The following is a 21135-nucleotide window of genomic DNA, read 5'->3' on the forward strand; positions in this document are numbered from 1 at the left end:
AAGGGGAAGTGTTTGTGGTCACTTCAGTGAGTTTTCCTGACCAATTTTACTCCTTTGTCTTTTTAGACTCTGATTTGGTCTCTCAACCTTGCCACTGGGGTATGACCTTCATGAGCTAAGTAGGTCCCATTGAACTGGGAATGTTTTGCATGGATTTCATACAGTTTAAGGCATGAAATGGGAATCTATCTCATGGCATTCCAAATGTGATCCCTAACATGAGCATTATTTCTTGTATTATTATTTGAAGTACTTCTCTAGCTTTGTTGGTGTGGCAAGGAAAATCCTCTGGCCATGCAGAATATGTGTCTACTAAACCTAATAAATAGCTATATGCCTCTTGTTGAGGTAACTCAAGAAAATCTCTTTGGCATTAAGCTCCTGCACTACTTCCCTTTTTTGTGATAGTTACTGGCAGTCTTCTGTAAAACTGTGCATTGCTCTGTAAGCAGATTTTACATTTTCTCTCTATACTTGTCACAATCCCGGTCAGCCTAGTGCTAAGTAGCTGCCTTTTCAAATTGTCTACCATGCTTTCAATACCCCAATGAGTTTCTTTATGTTTATCTTCTACAATTTATCTCATTGCTTGTGGCACTCTGTCTTGTTGGTTTCTTGCTACCCACCACCCTTCAGGATTCAATCAGGCATTAAAAGCTTTTGCCAATTGATTATCTGCATCATGGTATTTTGTGACTGGTTTGGAAAGGTTCACAACTTAGGGGAAAATTGCTTTGTTCTGCCACCTCTCTAGCAGTTTTGTCTCCTGCGCAGTTGCTGATGCTGGCTGGTGTTTGGCTGAACTGGTGAGCTTTGCAGTGCATTATTGGTACTTTAGCAGGGAACTGGACACTCCCAAAGCTTTCTGTATTTGATTGGAGATCCTGATTCCTTGTAGAAGGATTGAGGAACGTAGTAGGGTTCACGGCAGAAGGTGTCTTTAGTTCCAGGAGTACTGCCTGTTACTTTAAGATTCTGCTCAGGGATAACCAGTGACCTCCTTTTTGCTCTAAACCAGACACAAGCAGGTGCAGGACAGAAACTGACATTTATTTCCCCACTAATTTTCAGACCTATTCAATCAGTCAGGACCATGGGCCCTCCTACTCTGATGCACACAGGCCATCCCTCAAGTACATTGTTCAGTTCTTTTTTGAGAAATATGCTCCTTTCCACTGGTTCTTTCCTGCATTTCTAGTCTTTGAGCTAAAAATGGATCTACTGTGCAAGGTGAAGGCAGTCATGTGTGAAGAGTGCAAAGGGTTCAGTCAATTCTTGCAACACCAGAGCAGAAGTCATGAAATTTAAGATATGAAGAGTCTGTTGGACATTCAGGAGTCCAGTGTAACACCTCCTTGATTTCCTTTGATGTTTCATACAAAGGCTTTTCCAATAGTCTGTAATTGGAGATCCATAATCAACACCATGCAGTCAATCACAAAAAAGGACACAGTTCTTTTCTAGATCTGGTGTTTGGCAATTTGCTTTCTTCCTTTCTGTTCCTCAAACTACCCAGTTCTTGTGTGTGTGGAAGCCAGGAGACCTGACATGGGCAGATATGAACATGGTCTTGTAGAAAAACACACACACACACAAAAAAAAAAAAAAAAAAAAAAAAAAAAAAAAAAAAAAAGACAAGATTTCTTGGGAAATGAGCTTTGGAAAGTAATACAGGACACATTTTCAATTACATGCTTTTGTTCCCTCCCCCTGTAATGACAAGACAAGGGTTTTGGTGCATGGTTTAAATCAGGAATAAGCTCGTGTATGGGGAAAATACAAGTATAAACCCAGTATAAAATATTTTCCAGATGTGTCAGTAACTTCAATGGGCACCAGTAGTCAGCACACCTTTCAGCCTGTAATTGTGTTCAGGGTCAGTGCAGGATCTTCCATGTCAGTTCCTCCTGCAGGGCACGTGGGCGCCTGGGCGTGCTGCTGGCTTGCTTTCTTTTAGGAGGCTGGGATGAGGAAGGCTCTGGGGGTTTTTGTCAAGGAGATGATATTTGAGTGACCGTGTACATGCTCAAAGGCTCACAGACTGACCAGCCCATGGCAGGACTGACCAGTGCTGGGAGGGCTGCACCTTGCTGCCCTGCTTAGAGGTGTTAAGCTGCTCCTTCACCTCAGAGACAGCCAAGTACAACACTTTTGTGCAGAAACACTCTGTTAGCCCTGGTTTGCACAGCTGCAGCAACTGGGATGGTTGGAGCACCCCTTTCTGCACTTGGAAACCTGCTGAGTCATTCATGGGACAGGGCTGGGAATTCCCCATATTTGCCCATTTGGAATTCCCTCTGCCCCGAGCGTGTCACATCCCACTCCTCAGTGACATCCCACCCAGCCTGGAACATGGAACTCCCCGTTTCCAAGGACACGTGGCCATTGTCACCGGCACACAGCAGGCCCGCTCAGACCCTTCCGTGGCTGCAGCAAGAGTGGGGGTGTCACAGTGCTAGGGAGTGTTGCTCCAAATTGCTTGGTTCTAGCACAAGGTGATCAAGAGGCCAATCCATGCACTGAGTGGAGGTAATTCTTTACAGTTCTGTGCAGAAAGTGGGGCTCAGTGATAAATCCACAAAGTCACCGTGACAAGAATCAGAATGTTTTAGTATTTATAGTATTTATCAACTAAAGCAATTAGTGTTCTTTGTCTCCAAGTTACCAAGTTCTTCTCATAATCACTATTTCCTCTACTGTTTGATTATGATCCTGTCACTTCTCATGCTAATTAGTCTGCATGTTCTGTCTCTCTGTTCTTAGTGAGAGCTTTCTGGAGTGAGTGGCCATAGTTTGCCCTGCTGCAATTCCCTTTTACCCCACCAGAGCTGATTCAGCACAGTTGCTGCTTTGGCTTTAGTAGTTGGCTCCTTGTCTTGGGGGTTCTGTCAAATGTCCTTGTGCCCATAAGTTCTGCATTCTTTGTCTCAACCATCAGTGGTACATCCTTCTTCCCAAGCCTTGCTAAGCTCCCCTAGGTCGGAGATAACTCTTGCCTGTCAAGCCCTACACCTTCAAAAGGCAATTCAGCCAAGAAGTAATTTGCCTTTCCAACACCTGGCCATCACTTAGAGCTTGTTGGCTACTTTTTGTTTCATGGAAATAATCTCCCTTCTTGTTGATGAGCCTTGGAAGCCATAAAGGCCAAAGAGCGAAGAACACCTTTTCCTAACATCAAGTTTACATTTCCCAGATTTTGTGACAGAAGCAGTGGCTGTGTGGGAGCGGGAGCAGCCAAGGCAGAGCCGGATGGCCGAGCAGAGAGCCTGGGCATGATCCACCATGTTCCACAGGGCTCTAATCCACACTGCGCCCCGCAGGGCCCCCAGCACCACTGCCATGCCCGTCAGGGTAACCCAGAGGTCCCAGGACCAACAGGTGAGGGGTGGCTGTCGGGCTCTGGGCGTTGACACCATGGGGGCTTGGCCGTGGTTTTGGTGTCACGTGCTGCTGACCCTGCGGGTCCTGCTGTGCAGGGCTGGGGCCCCACTGGTGCTCCAAGGGCCCCTTTGAGGCAGCCGCCCCGCTGGAGGCGATTCACAGGGATGACATCCAGGAGGTGCCAGTGGAAGTCACAGGTTCCCTGATGGAAGTGGCTCTCAAGGATGACATGGAGGAGGTACCAGTGGAAACTGGAAGTACCCCATGCTGTGACATTCAGTAACCTCATGCTCTGGGCATGGCTTTTGGTCCAAATGCATGGATTTCTCATTGTCCCATGTTTTTAATGGGGTCACTGAAAATGTAAGGATAAATGAAGCCCTTGAACAGGAATTTTTTTTGATATTAGGAGTAGCCATTACTTTATTCCTGGCTCTGGTGCATAGTGGAGAACTTCTGCCACATGCATGCCACTTCCAAAGCTTTTCCACTTATTCATACCTTTTTATCAAACCAAGAAATTACTGTTCATGGCTTCTAAATGACATCATTCTTCTCATTAACTACTTTTCTATTGTATTGGCTTGGATATTGGTGTCACCTTTCTCATTTCAATTAGCCCACATTTTTCAGACTGTTGAATAACTTTTTCCCAGACAAGTTGTTTTGAGCTCTGAGGCAGAAATGTTTTTATTAGTGTTTGTCTCCTGGTTACTCCAACATGTTCTTGGAGGGCAATGAAGTGTAGATTCCAGGTGTCCAGCCTCTTACACCTCAGGCTTTGTTCATTGAAGCTTATCAGGGTTAGTTTTGGAAAACGACAACTTTTGGTGATCTAACAATCCAGTTCTGACAGTTGACTGCCAAAAGGTTCTTAGCTACCTGCACTCTAAAGTGGGAAATGACAGTGCTTAAGACTGATACAGTGCTTATGATTAATATACTGCTTATGATTAATTAAACAATTACTTACAAAGTTAATTAAGATAATTAGGTAGGAAAAAATGCAGGCTAAACAAACAATGAACAACTGCATAAGTAACTCAAGCTCATGTTTTGGTCGCTTACATGATTGGTTTCCCTTCTTCTATAAAATGCACAGATGCTCTTAGAGCATAGTCCTTTGTTAAGCTGATGTAAAAGGATGTGAAGTTCAGGTGTTCAGGTGTCTCCCTGTTCCCCTTCATGTCCTCTCCCTGTCCCAAGCTCTGCCAGTACTGATGAACGAAACAGAAATATTAATGGAATTGTGTTGAGGCAGCACTTTGTGCAAGTGACATGGATGAAGGATGAACAGTCTCACAAGCAAAATGTAGAAGGATTTCTAAAAGACTGCTGAATATTGCTTTCACAGATGTTTGCAAGTGATCCTCCTATTTCTTGAAAAGTTCAGGCCAATTTCAGATGAGCAGCTTTTCAGCTTCACTGACAGCCAGTTTTGCCTTCAGAATGAAGCCCTTGCATGGCAGTCAGGTGTTTTTGTTAAAAAATATGATTATGCCAAAAGACATTTTAGTGATTTTTAAGCTCCAGTGGAATGCAGCACATTCAGGACTAAGTGATGAGTTCAAGCCAAGCAAGCCAAATTTTGTCACATCTGACTAACTTAGGATAAACTGTTTCCATTTTAACATCTATGCAAATAATTGCATCTTAAGCTGAGGAAATGAGCAAGGGTTTCCATGCCTTTTACAAATGAAGTTGATATTTTGCAGTTGAAGTTGTTCTTGGAGCTGACTCCAGAATGGGTTTCCTAAATTCCAAATAAATCCCAGTGTGGGGTCCTGCCCCAACTTTGTGATCTTTCTGTGAACTACTCTTGCCAGGTTTGTTAGCTGAGCGCTGGCCGGTTCAATTGCACTCAGGCACTTGATTTCAAGGGAAGCTGGTGCCCATAAATTCCAGCAACTGGGAAAGGATGACTTGGTACTTGAATGCTTGGCTGCATTAGAGGCTAAGTGATGGTCGCTCTCTCAGGATAGTTTTGTAGCCGGCTGCTTTCAGAGGGGGAATTGTGTCAAAGCAGCTCTTTGTAGTTGATGGGAGAGTAAACCTTTCCAAATTCAGCTCTTGTTTAAAATTAAGGGCCTGCTTAGTCAGCAGGAATGGAGTGCGGGCTGAACGTTTTACAGAAGATTTCTTTTTCCTTTTAGCCAAATACTGGGGAGGTGTCACACACTGGAAGTGCGCAGGTTGTCAAATTGTCTAACCCACTTGGAGGTATGGTTGCTTTTCATATTTTGCTCCATGTCTGTAAGACTTTAAACATGGTAACTCATTTTTGCAGCATATTCTTGAGACAAGGGGGTGTGTTCAGAAATCTCAACTGCGGGTGCTTTGCTCTTAGGTCAGCTTTGCAATCTCTTGTCACAATGGCATTCAGCCATTGGCCTGTTTTCCCCTGAGGAAGCCTGCTCATTCTTCCTTGTTCCCATGCTGATTGACGGCTTGGAATTTTGAGCATTGAAGTCAAGGGTTGCACCACTGCAAGCACACTGGGCTAAACCATTCATCTTAAGTGGAAATTGAAAGAAAATGACTTTGAGGAAGTTGCATAGAGAATTTCATCAGGTCAATATGCAAAACTTTGCTTGATTTCATTTTTTGTCTTGGTCATTATTAGGTGACTGTTGCCACAATACCCTCTTGGGTTCTTTTCAAGGCAAGTGAAAGGAAAGTCATGATGTCATCTTCCCCATGGATTTTGTCATTTCCCACAAAAAAAACCACTCCAATGTGCTTAGGTGGTGTCGTTTGTTTTTTATCTGTTGTGAGTGCCGTTTCCCCAAGGAGCCTGGCTCCAGGCACACACAAGGTGGACATTGCCATTGCAGGCACTCAGTGGTGCTGCCTGCAGCAGTGAGCTGAGCCAGGCACAGCCAGCTGCCCTGAGAAAAAGGAGCTCTCACCTGGCTGTGGCTGCAGTCCCCTGCCTGCAGGGACATGCCTGCCACTGGAAGGGCAGCTCTTGCCCTACTTTAGCTCAGTCTAGAGCATTTTATGGCAGCATCATCCTGGCTTTTTGGAGAGACAAAATTCACCTTGCCAATTTCTCATTGGGGATGTTCCGTTTCACATGTGAATGATGATTTGTGTGATTCTTGGTGGTGCTTTACATAGATCCTAAGGGCGTATTTAACATTTAGTGACTGGGGTCTGAGGACTGGCAGTGGTGAGACAATCATGGAACTTGGGGCCACTTTTGCTTTGGGTTGGCATGTGAAACACAGGTGAGACAGATCTGGTTGCTGGTAGGCTACAGGGTGCCTCTGCAGCATGCTCCATGCAGTATCAGTTAGGGAGTGGGATTTGTCACAGAATCAGAGAATGCGCTGTGTTGAAAGGTATCCACGTGGATATTTAAGTCCAGCTCTGTCCCCAAGAATTCCATCATCCTTTGAAATCAAGTTTCTTGACTTCTCCCAACCTCCCATTTCACACTTCCTTTACTCTTTTCCTTTCCTTTGGGAAAACAAGCAGATGTCAAAAGAGCTGAACCAAGCACTTCATGTCCTGAACCAGAGGGAAAAAAAGCAAAGCCCATGAAGCCTGCAGACAGTGAACAAAATCCTTGCACTGCTGTTTATCACCAACCCTACAAGGACAGGGTGATTCACTTACTTGCTTTGAGGGCCTACAAGAGGCCAGAATTACTCGCTCGCTTGCAGAGAGATGGAATCAAGCAAAAGGACAAGGGTACCCTTGGAAAGATCCTCAATCAGGTGAGATTGTGAAGTTTGTGACAGCAATTTTTCCACAGTACTACTCTCTTCTTCCTCATTTTCACTTGTTTCTTTCACCCCTCTTTCAATTAGAAATTAGAAACTAAGCAGTGGCTTATAGAATGCTCCATACACCTAAGTTCAGTTTGTCCATCAACATAGTCCAGATGCCTCAAGCTGCAAGCCCATGTGAGGAAAAGGAAAGAAAACTTCAAAATATTTGAGGTCTTGGTGTTTTGCTAGAATAGCTGGCAATGAGTAACACTTTGTAGGGTTGTTGCTGCTCATGCCTCTTTTAATCCTCTCTCTTTTCCTAGCACTGTTGAACTGTTTCATGCAGTAGCTTCACAGGGGTTCCTTGATTGTGTGAAATGGTTTGTAGTGGTACCTAAAATTTCCTAGGATAAGTTTGAGAGGAGAGAAGTTTGGAAAATGCACAGGGCAGCATTTCCTTTTAACAGAGCTGGTGACCTCTCAATGGCACTTGGCTTCTGCTGGGATCTGTGAGGATTGCCTTCCAGGAAAAGGTGTTCCAGGCAAAATCTCCATGATAAAGGTGGTAGCCTAAATTTGAGCACAGGGTTTCTTTCCTGACATGTAGATTGAGTCTTCATCTTGCTTGGAACAATGTTATTCAGTGCCTTCTCCAGTGCTGCTCTATCTTCTACTGATATTTCTTTAGGATAAACAGTTAGAAGATGCACACCCATGGAAAGATGCAGTGGTTTTGTCCTTCTGTTTTAAATATTCCCTGTTCCCTTAGGCTAAATGTCAAGTAGGAATATTTCTTTTTTAGGTAGGAAAAATTGTTTGGAATATAGTCAAGGCAGGAAAATTCAGTATGGACACAGTTTCAGTTGATCCCACAGGGACTTTTTAAGAACTTGATTGAAGAATTTCATTCCTTGACATTCTGAAGTTTGTTACTGTGGTTGCTCAGGGCAGTGGCAGGGTTTTTGCCTGCTGAAGACACAAATTGACAATTTCATGAGAGCCATATTCTACCATCTCAAGTGAGGAAGCCCATTTAGATTTCAAATAGATTAGAAAAATTTCACAGCTCAGCTCCTTAGAAGGTAGAGGGTGAAAACATTTTCTCCTGTTCCACTGCAATGTTTAAGATTGCTTTGGAGGTAATGTCCTGTAGGAGGTGTGAACTGCCTCAAGGTACTGGTTTGCATTCTGAAAGGGCTGTGTGAGCACTGCACACTCAAATGCCTTGCTCAGGCTTTTCCAGATAGCAGAGCAAGTGGGAGTTTCTTTTGTATAAATGTAAAATGGGCAGCCTGAGCTGGCTGAGATGTGGTACACACCCTCTTGCTTCCCTTCAAACACAACCTTAGTTCTGATTTTAAGACAGGAATTCCTAATTCAAAGTAGCTTTGTTACTTTTACATTTTTTTAAGCTGATGACAGTCAGACATCATCACAGACCCGAATCAACAATATTTATCATGTTTTCAAGGAGAAAAAAAGGGTAAATTTTTACAGATGGTGGTGATGTGTTGATCATGTATTCAGTGTGCTGTAGGGGTCAAACTTTCCTGTGGGCTTTTCTATGGAACTCTGAGCAGGTGTGAAGTGGTGAAGCCTAAACCAGCCCTTTTGATATTAGTGGTCTTGAGGTTTTACTACTGCATTTTACCTTTTTGAGTAGACTTGGTAGTTGTCTTGAGGAAGATATGAAGCTCATTGGTTTTCAAAGGAATACAGCAAGGCATGTGCATGGTCTTCTCATGGCAGCACTTTGCTGGAATGAACCCTGGCTCTGCCACATGAAGAGGGACTCTGGGCCTGACCACAGTTCTATCTTGTAGCACTACATGTTGGTTTCCAAGGAACACTTGCTAGATAGAAATAGAATTATGTGGTTGTTTCTATTTGGTGAAACTTTAATATAGCTGAAAACTCATGCAATAAGGGAATCATTCATCTCTCTACCAAAAGATGTTGTTTAGTTCAAAGTGGGTATTCACAAATCATTGTTGAGGACCAATCCTATTGCTTTAGTTTACATACAGCACCCATCATGAATGGTTGTTCTCTTAAATGTCTGCCTGTAGGTAGCCAACCTGAATCTAAAGGATAATTCCTACAGTCTGAAGGAATATCTGTTGGAAAGCATTCAGAACAATTGGCCTGGCTATACTGATGTAGACAGAGAGAATTTGAAGTTGATACTTTCCAGGTAAGTTCAGTCTTTAGGGGAAGGATAAGAGTCTTTTCAGAAGAAGGCCCTAGGAAATGAAGCCTAGATTCTTAGAGTACGCTGAGGTAGCAGGGACCCATTGGGATCCAACTGATGGCCAACTCCTGGCCCTGCACAGGACACTGCAAGAATCACACCATATGCCCAGGAGTGTTGTTGAAACACTTCTTGAAGCCTTGCTGCACTGACCAGTGCCCTGGGGAGCCTATTCCAGGGCTCAAGCACCCTTTGGGGCAAGAATGTTTTGCTGACATCCAGCCTAAAGCTGCCTCAACTCATCTTCATGCTGTTTTCTTGAGTAATGACACTGAAGGTCAGATTTACCAGCAAGGAAAGACTTATGGCTGTTGACCATTTAGAGCTTGTAGCCTGAACTCTTGCACCATCCTTCCAGAAAAACAGCTCCATCTCACAACACAAGCAGCACCAGCCAAGAGCCATCTCTGGAAGCTTCTAAGAGAGATGCTTCAGCAAGGCCTGCTCAGGTAGTTTGTGCATTTTTAACATTCTGGAATGTGTATGAAGTTGTAGCACACTTGCTAAATAGCTTTCACACACTTGCTGCTGGTGTAAAAGCTGTGCTGGGAATGTGCAGGACCTGGCCAAAGCACGTTAGTCAGTAATTCTGACTGCTGGCACAGGAAGGTTGTGATCAGAAGAGAGGCTCCTGCAGGGCTCGAGCAGCGGCGTCCTGAGCCAACTTGCTGCTCTGCCTGGAGCCTTGAGCTCAGTCTCCACCCTCAACTCATTCCCTGCAGAAGGGCTCAAAGGGTTAGCTGTGCCTGCATGACAGAAGCACATGAAAAATCTACTGTATATGAGAAGCTGCAGCATGGTGGAGCAGATGGGGCCTTCTCACTCTCTTTCCCCTCTCTCTCTCTCTCTTTCACTCTCATTGTTGACTCCAGCTCCAGACTATGCACATGTCAGGACCAATGCAGGATCTCCAGACCCTTGATATTCTCTCCTGTGTCTCTCTTTTCTCTGCCTTTATTTTTCTCCTGTCTTACTCTGCCTGGGCACAGCATGGCTGTCCTCTTCTACTCCATCCTCGGCCCTGAAGTTTGCAGTGGGAGTGGGGAGCTTGTGGCCGTGTACTTTGTCTTTGGAGCCAGCATCTTTGAGAAGGTCCTTGGGAGGTGCTGAGAGATGATTGAAGGGCACTGAGGAAAAGTGAGGGCTCCTTAGTCACCACTTGTGAAACTCTCTTATAAAAATTTCAAGATTCCCAGCTATGAGATTTTGAGTGTAAAGTGTGGGGTGGCTGTTGGAGTGAAGGTCACTCTTGTTGAAAGCACAGGAATTCCTTACATGTGACTGAGGTTTTTGTTCAGCCTGATGAGAATTCACAACCATCCCACCTTGTACTGACAGATTGTGGCAGTGAAGATTAATCCCGTCTTTACCACATAAAACCTGAAGTGAGTCAGATGCCTCTTTAGTAAATCATGTGGGTGTGTGACAGCAAAAGCTGAGTCTCTTCCTGGTGTGTACTAGTGGAAATTGAGACCTAGACAAAACAGACCAGACCTCTCCCTCTGTGGGGAAACCTTTGATAGAGCTGTGAAGGGAGCATCTTTCTCCCATGACTTGGAGAAGAACTTGCTATGTCTTAAGATGAGAAACTAGAAATGAGACAAGGAATGTATTTACCTGCAGTACTTCTTGGTTTCAATGCTTTTTTAGTTAAGACATGTTTTCTAGCACTGACAGTTTAGAAATGCTACTTTTCCAGAATGGGAGAGAAACTTGATCTAGATACTAGATCCATAGATGTATGGACATAGATGAATGAGTTCTTTTGTTATTGTTGCAGAAACGGCCTCTGGCTTCTGACTTTAGCAGTCCTGTGATGAGCAAGAAGCGCAGAATTGCTCGCCAGCTCAGTTACAACCAGCCAGCAGCTGATGGCCACTTCTCTTCCTTGCTGCTGCCTTCCACACCCACTTCCACTTTGAACATGTCTCTAAGTGTTGGCTCCGTTTCCCCCTGCACCTGTGAGGTGCAAGAACAAGACAGATTTCAGAGTTCTAGCATCCCAGAGCCTTCTGGGGTGCAGGAAGAGATCCCCAGATCTAATGGAAAGAAAAACCAACTGGGGAGGCTGAAGCAGTTGTGTCCCTGGGAATTCGATGAAGGTATTAATGTGCTGCCTTTCCTAAGTGCTGGGGGAATAACCGTGGTGTAAAGATTTGGTTATTAAGAGAAGCTTCTGCCCAAATTAAGGTGCAAGTGCAACCCTTTTCCAGTGTCAACAGGAAAAATGTTATTTAACAGGAAATGCAAACTTGGGAGATAAAAAGAAATTAGGGAAGAGAGGCAGGGTGGGAGAAGAGTAAGACATTAAGTAGGAAGATATCAGTACCACCTGGATTCTCTGTTGTCCAATTGGTCATTCTTCCCTCTGGTCTTCTTGGTGGTGGGGGTTCCCAAGTTGCTCTGGAAGTACCACCTTTATACTGGATCCACAGGGTGCTCACAGATGTTCCCACACCTTAGGCTAGAAGTGATGGAAGCATTTATTCCCTTACCCACAGTCTCTCCAGTGGAATGTTTGTCTGGTGTCCTAATTGCAAACCTTCAGCACTGTTAGGCCAAGGCTTGGTGCTTTCCTTCATGCCATCTGTGCTTCTCTTAAATTCCCCTTGTGCTGCCTTATCTCTTATGGGAACATCCTGCTTGGACAGTGTTCTCAAGTAGATAATTGTGTTCTTGCACCTGCTGAAAAGGCAGCTTTGAAGGCTGCATACATGAAGGCACTGCTCTACATTTCTGCTCTACCATTGTTCCTTGCTTGATGGTCATGAAAAACCAAGACTCTTTTTTCTGCCATTGCATTCCATAGTAACTCTTGGTTTAAAAGACAGCAGCAGCAAAGGCCAGAATCTGTGCTGCTGCAACCTTATCTAAAACTATCTTATTTTTTAGAAATTTTCCCTCTGTAGTGCAAAACCAATCAAGAAGTAAGAAATGTCCAATAGATTGCTGTTGGGAGAACCTGGTTAAAAGGAAGAGCCAGGCACTAGAAAGTCACAGGGAATGGATTTTTTCTTTCCATTTGATTTCTAGTACACACACAGTTGACTCAGACAGTTGATTGAGCCACCACTTTTTCCATCAGCAGCTTTTCAAGTCTGCATGCTGGAGATAGAAACCTGTCACCCATTAACTGCAGACTAGTTTATTGAAACATGTAAACATCTCCATGATTTCATTGTTGTTTGTTGAACTCAGCCTTTCCATGGAAACTCCATGGAAGCTACAAAACCTGTCTTGTGGTTTGCTGGAGTTGTAGTTTGAAGTGGCCTGGGAGCTCCTCTCCATTCTAGCAGCAGAATTTCTGTCTTCAAAAGCCCTAGAAATGGTACAGACTGAAAACAGCATTGAAAAGCTAACCAGAATATCCAAAAGGAGCACTTGATTTGTCATCACAGGGACACACCCACTAGGGCAGAGTTCAGTTGCTTTGTTAAATCTATGTCTTGTCCCTTTTGGAGGCTGAACTTGCAAATGACAAGGTTTTTTTAGCCTGGAGGCATGTGTAGAGTGTGCACTCTTACAAGTGGTGCTGTGCTTGTAGAGACAGGTGCCTTGAGATGGTCTTTGCACATTTCTTCTGCACATACACATGGTAGCTGCAAACCTTGGGATATCTTTTGGAAAGATTCCTGCTTGAGTCTCTAAAGATGTGAGCATTGTTCTTCAGAAGCCTGTTAGAAAATTCTGCCCGGCTGCTGTTGGAAAAATCTGTACTGTGTTTCAAGTTGGGGCTTAGGCTGAAGCTTTTGTGTGGACTGAGCCATGAGAGCAAATGCACTTTTGGAAAGCACCCCAAAGCTTACCAGTTATATTGAACATACTGTGATTATTGCTATTTCTCTCCAGTTTTATTACCCCTTTGACACTTCTGTTAATACTTCTGCTACACCATGTAGCAATGCAGAACCTGTAGAACAAAGTGGCCATCCTCTTTCTAAACCATGGGACTGGCTACTGTGGAGAAAATCACATGTGCCCTCCTATGATAAACTGTTGTAGCTTTTTCAGAGTAATTTGCTGTGAGAAGGAAGCTCTAAAAAGACTTGTTCAAGCCAATACAGTGGGTGTGTTTGGATATCTAAAGACCTTATAATTAAGATCCTACTTTTCTGCAGGCGAAACAAAAGATACTTCCATTGCCTCTACATGCTCTGCAACAGCCAACCAGCCAGACGACTTGAGGTGAGTAAAATTGCCATTAACCCTTGCCACTCTCAGTGGGGTGCAGTGTCAAGCTGTTTCCTGTGTGGAAAGGATAAGTTGGGGAAGGTTTGGCTGGGCCTCCAAGGCTCTGAGCTGAGATGAGCACCGAGGTGGGTTAGGCCTGGAAAGGCCCTTTGTTGCTGCAGTGCAGGTGCCCAGGGCCAGCTGCAGCAGTGGTGCTGCATCCCATCATGGGATTTGCAGTGCAGGAGGGGAGGGAGAAGTGTGTGTGTGTGGTATAAAGCAGTGGGAATTGCTCTCAGCTTCTGTCAGAGCTGTGATGTTGGCAAGGGCAGTCAGGCCTCCTGCAGCCCTTGGGCTCTGGGGCAGCTGCGGCCTTTGGAGCAGGCGTGGCAGGGCCCTGGCTCATATTGGATACAGCCAGGGATGTTCCGTGAGGAGGCTGAGGGCAAGGTGGGCCCTGCAGAGGAGCAGCTGAGGGAGGTCTGTGGTAGGGCTCTTGCTAGGGGATGTCCCTGGGCAAAAGCCAGTAATCCAGGCTATTGCTTCTCTGCTACCTCCCAAAATGTTGAAAGGCCTCTGCAGTTCTCTTTTCAAAACCATGCAGCACACCAGTCAGGTGCAGCTGGCCTGGGGTGCATCAGTCGTATATGTTGTCTGTCTTGGTACTGAATTTCAAGTTATTAAAGATTTCCTGCTTGTAAATATTAATCTCAGATGCTTTGAAGGATTCATTCCCATGAGGAAAGAGTTCTTGTCATCCAAAAAGAAGCCTGTCTTCAGGGCCAGAGGAGCAGAAGTACTGGTGTGGCAGTGTTGAAGTGATATCTATTATTCTCATTGCCACTTCATCTTGGATTTGTGTCATGAGTTTGATAGAACTGCACTTGTGTTGATTTGAGGGGGAAGGGAATGAAGAAGGCTTTACTCCCATCAGTGGCTTCAAGCATTAATGAGCTTTGTCCTCCTTAAGAGGTGATATGGTCTGGGGTTTAGCTGTGGTTTCAGACCAGTCTGCAGTTTGTTCTTGTGCCTGTAATACAAGTGCCTCTTTTCAATGGTCAGTGATGTAACTGCTGCTCACTAGAAAAATGAAATTTTATCCTTAACTCTGCTTTGCTGTTAGACAGACAAAAGTGAAGCTCAAAAGTCCAACTCTGCACCCAACTCAATAGAAATGCAGTCCCTGCCAAAATAGTATTACAGATGAATTTTCAAAAAGAAATGTAAATGAAAAAGTTTTCCTACCCAGAAAGAAGATAAAATTAGGCAATGTTTCTCCTCTCCCTGAAGATGCTGTGTTTGTTAGTCCTTTGACATTGGAAATCAGTACTGATATTTCCTAAATGTGATCCACTTGCTAATGAAGAAAACCTCTACAATATAAAACAGTAGTTACTAGGTGTCATAGAAATGTGGCAGATTTTTAGAGCTACCTGACTTCATTCTCTTGAAGTACATCAGCTTGTATGTAGAATCATTGAGTCCCAGAGTGACTGACTGAGAGTTTGGGGGTCTGTATTTGACATTCACCACGTGCTTGGTGTAACAGTACAAGTGTGCTTTCTGGAATAGAAACATATCAGAATGTTCTCTTACAGTACACTCCTAGAAAAATGGTCTAATTTTTCCATTAGAAAATACATAACCATAGTCTCCTTGGACCAATGCCAGCGCTACAAGGATGACTTCAATGCAGAGTATGAGGAATACCAAAATTTATATACTCGGATTGACAAGATCAGAGAGCACTTCACACAGCTTCAGGAACAATGGAAGTCTGTGACCGCAGGCTCTGAAGCCCATCAGGTAGAGAAGGATAAAGCCATGAAGACTGTGCTTCATCAGAGCAGTCCTTTGGATTCCCTGGAGCTGCTCAGTGAGATGCAGGGAAACTGAGGAATTGGCATATATGCTCAGACACTGCTTGGTCTTGGTTAGATTTTGGCAAGACCCTGCCCATAAAACCCTGTTTGAACTGTCTGAGAACAATCCGTAGGGTGAGAGGTGTCCCAAGCAGAGTCTTAGAGCATGTGCTCCTTCTGGTGCCTGTTGAGAGGCTCAATTGCAGATCTTGGGTGATACTGGGAGTTGGGGATTTGTTTTTGCAAACCTCCCAGAAGAGTGGTGGCTCACAGAGAAGAAAATCTCGGGAGTCAAATGGAGTGCATTTGTAGTGCTTTAGTAAAGTTTGCATTTTATGGTGGTAGTGAAACATTCTTTGTGTGTTTTTTCTTGAAGATGCTGCTTCATCGAATCCTAGCAGATTATCAGCAGATACAACAGGTATGTTTGACACCAGATCTGCAGAGCGTGGTTACTGCTGAGTCTGGCTCAAGGCCTTTTTAAAGCAAAGCACATCTTGTAAACTCTGCAGAAGTCTTTGCATGCCCTAATTTTTTTATTTTTTTATTTCTCCTTCATAGGGTAGCCCCAGCTACTTTGAAATGAAGAACAGGTGCCTGTACCTCCACAACAAGCTGTCACATATTCAGAGCCTCATATCTGAATTTGACAAGCATTAAGTGGAGTCCTGGCACCAGGCAACTGCTTCAGCCAGAAATATCTATGAACTCTGGATTTTTTATTACAACTAGAAGATTAGGTTTTTAGGATTATTTTCATTAGTATTGAACAGTAGGTTATGTTAGCATTGAGCAATAGATGACTTTCTAAAAATGTAGAATTAGTTCAAAGAAGTTGAGTAAGTTAATGGATTTCAAAGATGATATTATTGAACTTTAAGAATAAAGAAATTTCCCTTGTGACAACTCCTTCTCTCATTGTTGCTTGTATCATATTGAAGTGGCTTTTTTCTTCTGGTTAATTATTTTCTTCAAGACGTATGTTTGTCTAGTGAAATAAATTTATCAGGAAAAGGTTGAAGCCCAGTACCTCTACTATGAAGTTGCCCACATTTTAAGAAAATATTAGAGGAAATGGCAATTCTTTATGATACATATAGGGGTGTTTTCCAACCGTTCTCCTTAATGCACACTCTTTGCCTTAAGTGGTCCAAAGAGTAGGAGTTTGGACAACCCCCTCCCCCAGTCAGCTTGTTTGGGAGGGTTACAGAGGAATGTGTTATGGGCTGCTCTAAGCTGTCAGCTGAAGCAGCTGCCAGGACTGCCTGGAGATCATGGCCTCATCTTGTCAGTGAGCCAAGGAATATCCAGATCTTTTGCAAGTGTTCTATAAAACACATGGAGAAGTGTTGGAGGCAAGGCTCATCAACAGATTTTAAAGAGAAAGTGGCTTGAAATGTCTTTATGGAGACTCTGTCTGTTTTATAGTTTTTTCCAAAATAATCTGTCACAACCAGTCTTTCTAGAGAGACACAGATGTTGATTCCTGCACAGACCTAAAGGGATTTTGAAGTCTAGTCTTTTACCTAAGTCTCGTGCCATTAATTTCTTCAGCTGAAAGGGTAGAGGTGTGTCCAGCAATGCCATAACCTTCTTCTAGGGAAGGATATGAAATTGACTGAGGAAGGACAATATCTGGCAACATTCAAAGGGGCTGTGAATGCCCCTTTCTTTCTTGGAGACTATTTCACCAATTCCTCAATTGTCTGCATGCCTACAATGTTTAGCCCCCTGTATGTGAGACATCTTGGGGTGTTTTGTGATTGAACACCTGATCCATTGTTGCCCTTTTGTTCTTTTTCAAGTGAAATTCAAGAACATGTCACCTCTATAAATCCTGACGTCTCACTATATTGGGGACAGTGAGGTAGTAACGACATGGAGTCTCTTGTGATTTGAACAGTAGAGCAAGGTTTATTACTGCAGATCTTGTTTTATAGACAAGTATGCAAAGGTCCAGAAAAGTAAAATTCTTATTGGTCAGTAAACTAAGACATTACCATCATTGGTCAGTGGTCTACACCACCCCTTGACCTTCTCTTGCAATAGAACAAGAAACTGAAAACACCTGCAAGGCTGTCTTCTATTTCTAATGATTATTTTGATTCCACCTTATGATTTCCCAGGCTACTTTCTCATTCAAGCCTGAGAAAGTTATGTGACTTGCTTTTCCACAGACACTGGGTTCCCTGCTTGCTGCTTGCATTTAGCATCCACAGCCTGAGACTTGGGTCTTGCTTTGTCTGAGCCAGGGGCTGCTCCTACAGCTCGTCAGTGCAGCAGCACAAGGAACGGTGATGTGGGGAGCACGGGGTGAATTCTACTGGGGTGCCTTCCCTTGGGCACTTGGGGACTGCTGCTGGTGGACGGAGCATGCAAGAGTGCTGCTGTGAAGAGTGTGGGCTGAGACAGAGGTTTTACAGGCACATCCTTATTCTGGGTCACATTTCACTCTTGCTGTCAACTGCCTTTAGGATGTGTAATGTCCACATACTCCTTAGACCTGTGTGTTTCTGGCTGTCATTTCTGTCCACATCCCTAAAAACCAAAGGAGAAATAAAAAAACAGTCTATGCCAAACAGGAATAAAATAAAAACTCAACAGCCTTATATGGAAAAAGAGCTTCTGAATATTACAATTAGAAAGACACCAATTCAGTAAATTACAGTTGCTTTATATACCTGTTAAAAATGATTGTATGAGCTTGGGAGGTTCGGTGTAGCTTGGATTTAAGTCTGCAAGTTCATAGTTGGGGAACAAAGCAGAAATATCCCTGAAGAGCAGAAGGCTGCTGGAAACTGCTGGGAGTGGGGCAGGGCACAGTGTCCTTGGCAGAGGAATGTGATGGATGGTTGGCACCCTGCTGGCTTTCCCAGAAGCCTGTCACTACTCCTCTGTCCCATGCCTGCTCACAGTGGGGAGAAGCCCTGGTGCAAACCAGATCTGAGCATCCCAGCTTGCAGTGCTTGTGAAGCTGCACCTGTGCATGGGGTGGTCCCCACCTGCTGCAGGTGAGAAGATTTTGTTGTTGGAAAGAGCAGAACTCATCAGGTTAATGAATAAAAAGTCTTTAGAATGTCTTTGTATATGAACAAGTATCCTTGGTCTTCAGAAAGAAGGGACTGTCCTGGCTCAGGCTTGTCGAGCTAATATCTTAACTGAATGTGGCTGAACATATAAAAGAATGTAGGTAGTTGTTGATTGTGCATTTTGAGTCTATAGCCAGCCCCCAGATCTTTATCCTTTTGAGGAAAGAAGAGTGAGAATTGAATGTCTTCAGCTGGGAGTTCCCAGGGGAATCTCCAGGTAAGGTGGAAAATTTTTCAGGTTACAAACCTTAAAACACAGTCTTCACCCTGACAGCCACAAAAGTCAGAATCAGGGCTGGCTTTCCTCTGACCAAGTCTGCCTCCCTGACACAAAAAGGACTTGGCCAGCTGCCTGCACAAGATGAAGATTGATAGAGTGATATTCTTGTTGGGCTCAGCCATTGTGTTCAGCTGTCCTTGAAGGAGAGGCTGGGAGCAGGGCAGAAGTGAGAAAAGGGGTGGATGTCAGTACTGGAGGCTTGGGGGATTTTCCCCACCACTTGACCTCAACCTCCTCTTCCTTTCCAAATGTGACAGCCACATATACAGGCTTAGAATGGCTTCGAGATTTCATAAGATACATGCTTTCAAAATAGCCATTTTTGTCCTAATAACACTGAATGCAAAACACATGCAGTAAAAACATTCTGTGAGTACATCACATGGCTGGAAAGTCAGACCTGGAGAGGAAGAATAACTTCAAACCTTTTAAAAATATAACTTTAAGCAGCATTCAGCCTTCCACCTCAAACCACTCTCTATACTTGGGTGAAGTACTGCTGCCTTAGGTGTTTGACTTTTCTGTCTTCAGCCTGAGGCTTCTGGAGCATACATGGATTGGCTGCTCTCTGTGTCTTCATGCTGACACCACTTTTTGCAGTGACTTCAAAGAGACACTATGGCCTTACAAGGACAGCAAATCCTGTGTTACTTGCTCTCCAGCAGCAGAGCTTCCCCTAATACCACTGCAGTGAAATGGGCACAAACCATCCCTGGCAATCCTCGATGGCTACCATGCCACAACCCTGGAAACAAGACACCATCTCCAGCCAAGTCAGTGCCAATCCTCTGCATGAAATCATATGATTCACCCATCCATCCCTTCCCACAGGAAATTTCTTGCAGTTCTATGCTTGCCACAAGATGACAAAAACTTCACCAGACAAGCTTTTAGGAAAAAGATCAGCAGGCTCCCACAGGTTTACAGTGGTGTCAGGGAGGATGGGAGAAGAGTCTTAATGGTGTCCTTGTGCCTCTTGTTTTCAGAACCACTGGCAAAGTCTGACAGGGCTGCAGGGAGGCTACATGGCCTTACCTATAAAAAGGTACCCCCACAGAGCCTGGGTGGAGAGCTCACAATACCCTGGACACCCTTGGCTGGATCAATGCTGGTCCCAGCCCTGGTGATCCTCTCCCATGGGATCTCTGCTTCCTTTTTCTCTTTCTTCCCTCTTTCTTCAATGCCTCATAAAGCAAAGCCTTCCTCCCAAATCCTCCCTGCACTGCCTGAACACACTCTGGCTTCTGGGACACAGTGCAGCTTCCAGCACTGCTCAGTGCTGCTGTTGTGGCTCAGTGGGTGCTCAGTTGAGGAGCTGAGTGTGCAAGGTGAGGCTGGGGCTCTGAGCAACCTGGTCTAGTGGAAGCTGTTCCTGACCATGGCAGGAGTGTTGGGACAAGATGATCTTTAAGTGTCTTGCAACCCAAGCCATGGCTCTACCCAAGGCAGTATGGTTCTATGATTCTAAGAAGCTACAAAAAGTATCTCCAGTGTAAATCTCAAGTGTGCTGCTATATATCCATAAGTCATCACATGAGACTGATTAGAGAATTTTTTTTTTTAAATTTTAATCAAAATTTTACATATTCAATCAAAAAAATGCATCATTTAGTCAAGGTACACTAGAAGAAAAACATACAATTGTTTCAGAACATGCCTAGTAAAACAGTTATTCTTTTTTCTAACTTTCTATTTTCTTTTCTAACTTTTCTAACTTTTTTCTAACTTTTCATTTTTTATTTTATGGTTGTGTCTTTTGTTTTTTTCTTCCTCTTAAAGGAAACACCCCATGGCTTCAGGACAATAACAATGGTTTTCTGACTATCATGTTGTCATGAGATGACTTTACCTTTAAGGTGGTTGTGAGAGCTAAGGAAGTTGAAGTTGCTGGGGACTGAAAGGAGTGTCTTCTGACCAATTATTGGTCATTACTGGGAATTGACAGCAATTTTAACCATTGAAAAGGGAGATCAACTTGTGGACCCTACCTTAAGATGTAAAGTCAGGGCACTTTGGTACTTTCTGTTTTCCTGGCTGTGAAAGGTAACAGAGCTCCGGCCTCCCGTTCCCTGCCCAGGCCATGTGGCCGGGCGGGGGCTGGGCTGGGCCCAGCGGCTCCCGGCCGGGAGATGGGGCCTGTGGAAGGCTTTCCCCGGTCTCTGGCCAGGCCGGGCCGATCTCTGGCTCGGCTGCAGGTTTTACTGTGACTAAATTTACTAGAGACTGCCGAGTGAAGAAAGAAAGAGGCTCTGAACCTGCAGCGGGCTAAAGTGGCGACTACACTTTCCAGAACAGCCATGAAGAATCTTCCATCGCAGACAGCTCCAGCTCCTGCACTGGCAGAGGTCACAGAACCATCTACAAAGCTTGGGCAAGATTTTAACCC

General features: G+C 44.3%; 1 protein-coding gene across 1 annotated transcript; it reads left to right on the forward strand.

The window, feature by feature from the left end:
* The first annotated feature begins 2413 nt into the window (after nucleotides 1-2413).
* On the forward strand, nucleotides 2414-16286 carry LOC147648066 (RNA polymerase II elongation factor ELL2-like). Its single transcript, XM_086867809.1, has 11 exons — nucleotides 2414-2529; nucleotides 3194-3378; nucleotides 5535-5601; nucleotides 6862-7103; nucleotides 9167-9291; nucleotides 9707-9797; nucleotides 11129-11450; nucleotides 13467-13533; nucleotides 15153-15324; nucleotides 15757-15801; nucleotides 15942-16286. The coding sequence occupies exons 2-11, from the start codon at nucleotides 3283-3285 to the stop codon at nucleotides 16038-16040; spliced, it is 1326 nt and encodes a 441-aa protein (XP_086723935.1). The 5' UTR covers nucleotides 2414-2529; nucleotides 3194-3282; the 3' UTR covers nucleotides 16041-16286.
* The last annotated feature ends 4849 nt before the right edge of the window (nucleotides 16287-21135 follow it).

Source organism: Cyanistes caeruleus, chromosome Z, assembly GCF_971803275.1.
Source record: "Cyanistes caeruleus chromosome Z, bCyaCae1.hap1.1, whole genome shotgun sequence".
Classification (NCBI taxonomy): domain Eukaryota; kingdom Metazoa; phylum Chordata; class Aves; order Passeriformes; family Paridae; genus Cyanistes; species Cyanistes caeruleus.

Excerpts from the sequence above, each read along its gene's own strand:
- LOC147648066 (XM_086867809.1), top strand. The coding sequence starts at position 3,283 with ATGTTCCACAGGGCTCTAATCCACACTGCGCCCCGCAGGGCCCCCAGC. Across the intron at positions 3,379-5,534 it reads AGAGGTCCCAGGACCAACAG|CCAAATACTGGGGAGGTGTC; the intron begins GTGAGGGGTGGC and ends TTTTCCTTTTAG. Across the intron at positions 15,325-15,756 it reads CAGGCTCTGAAGCCCATCAG|ATGCTGCTTCATCGAATCCT; the intron begins GTAGAGAAGGAT and ends TTTTTCTTGAAG.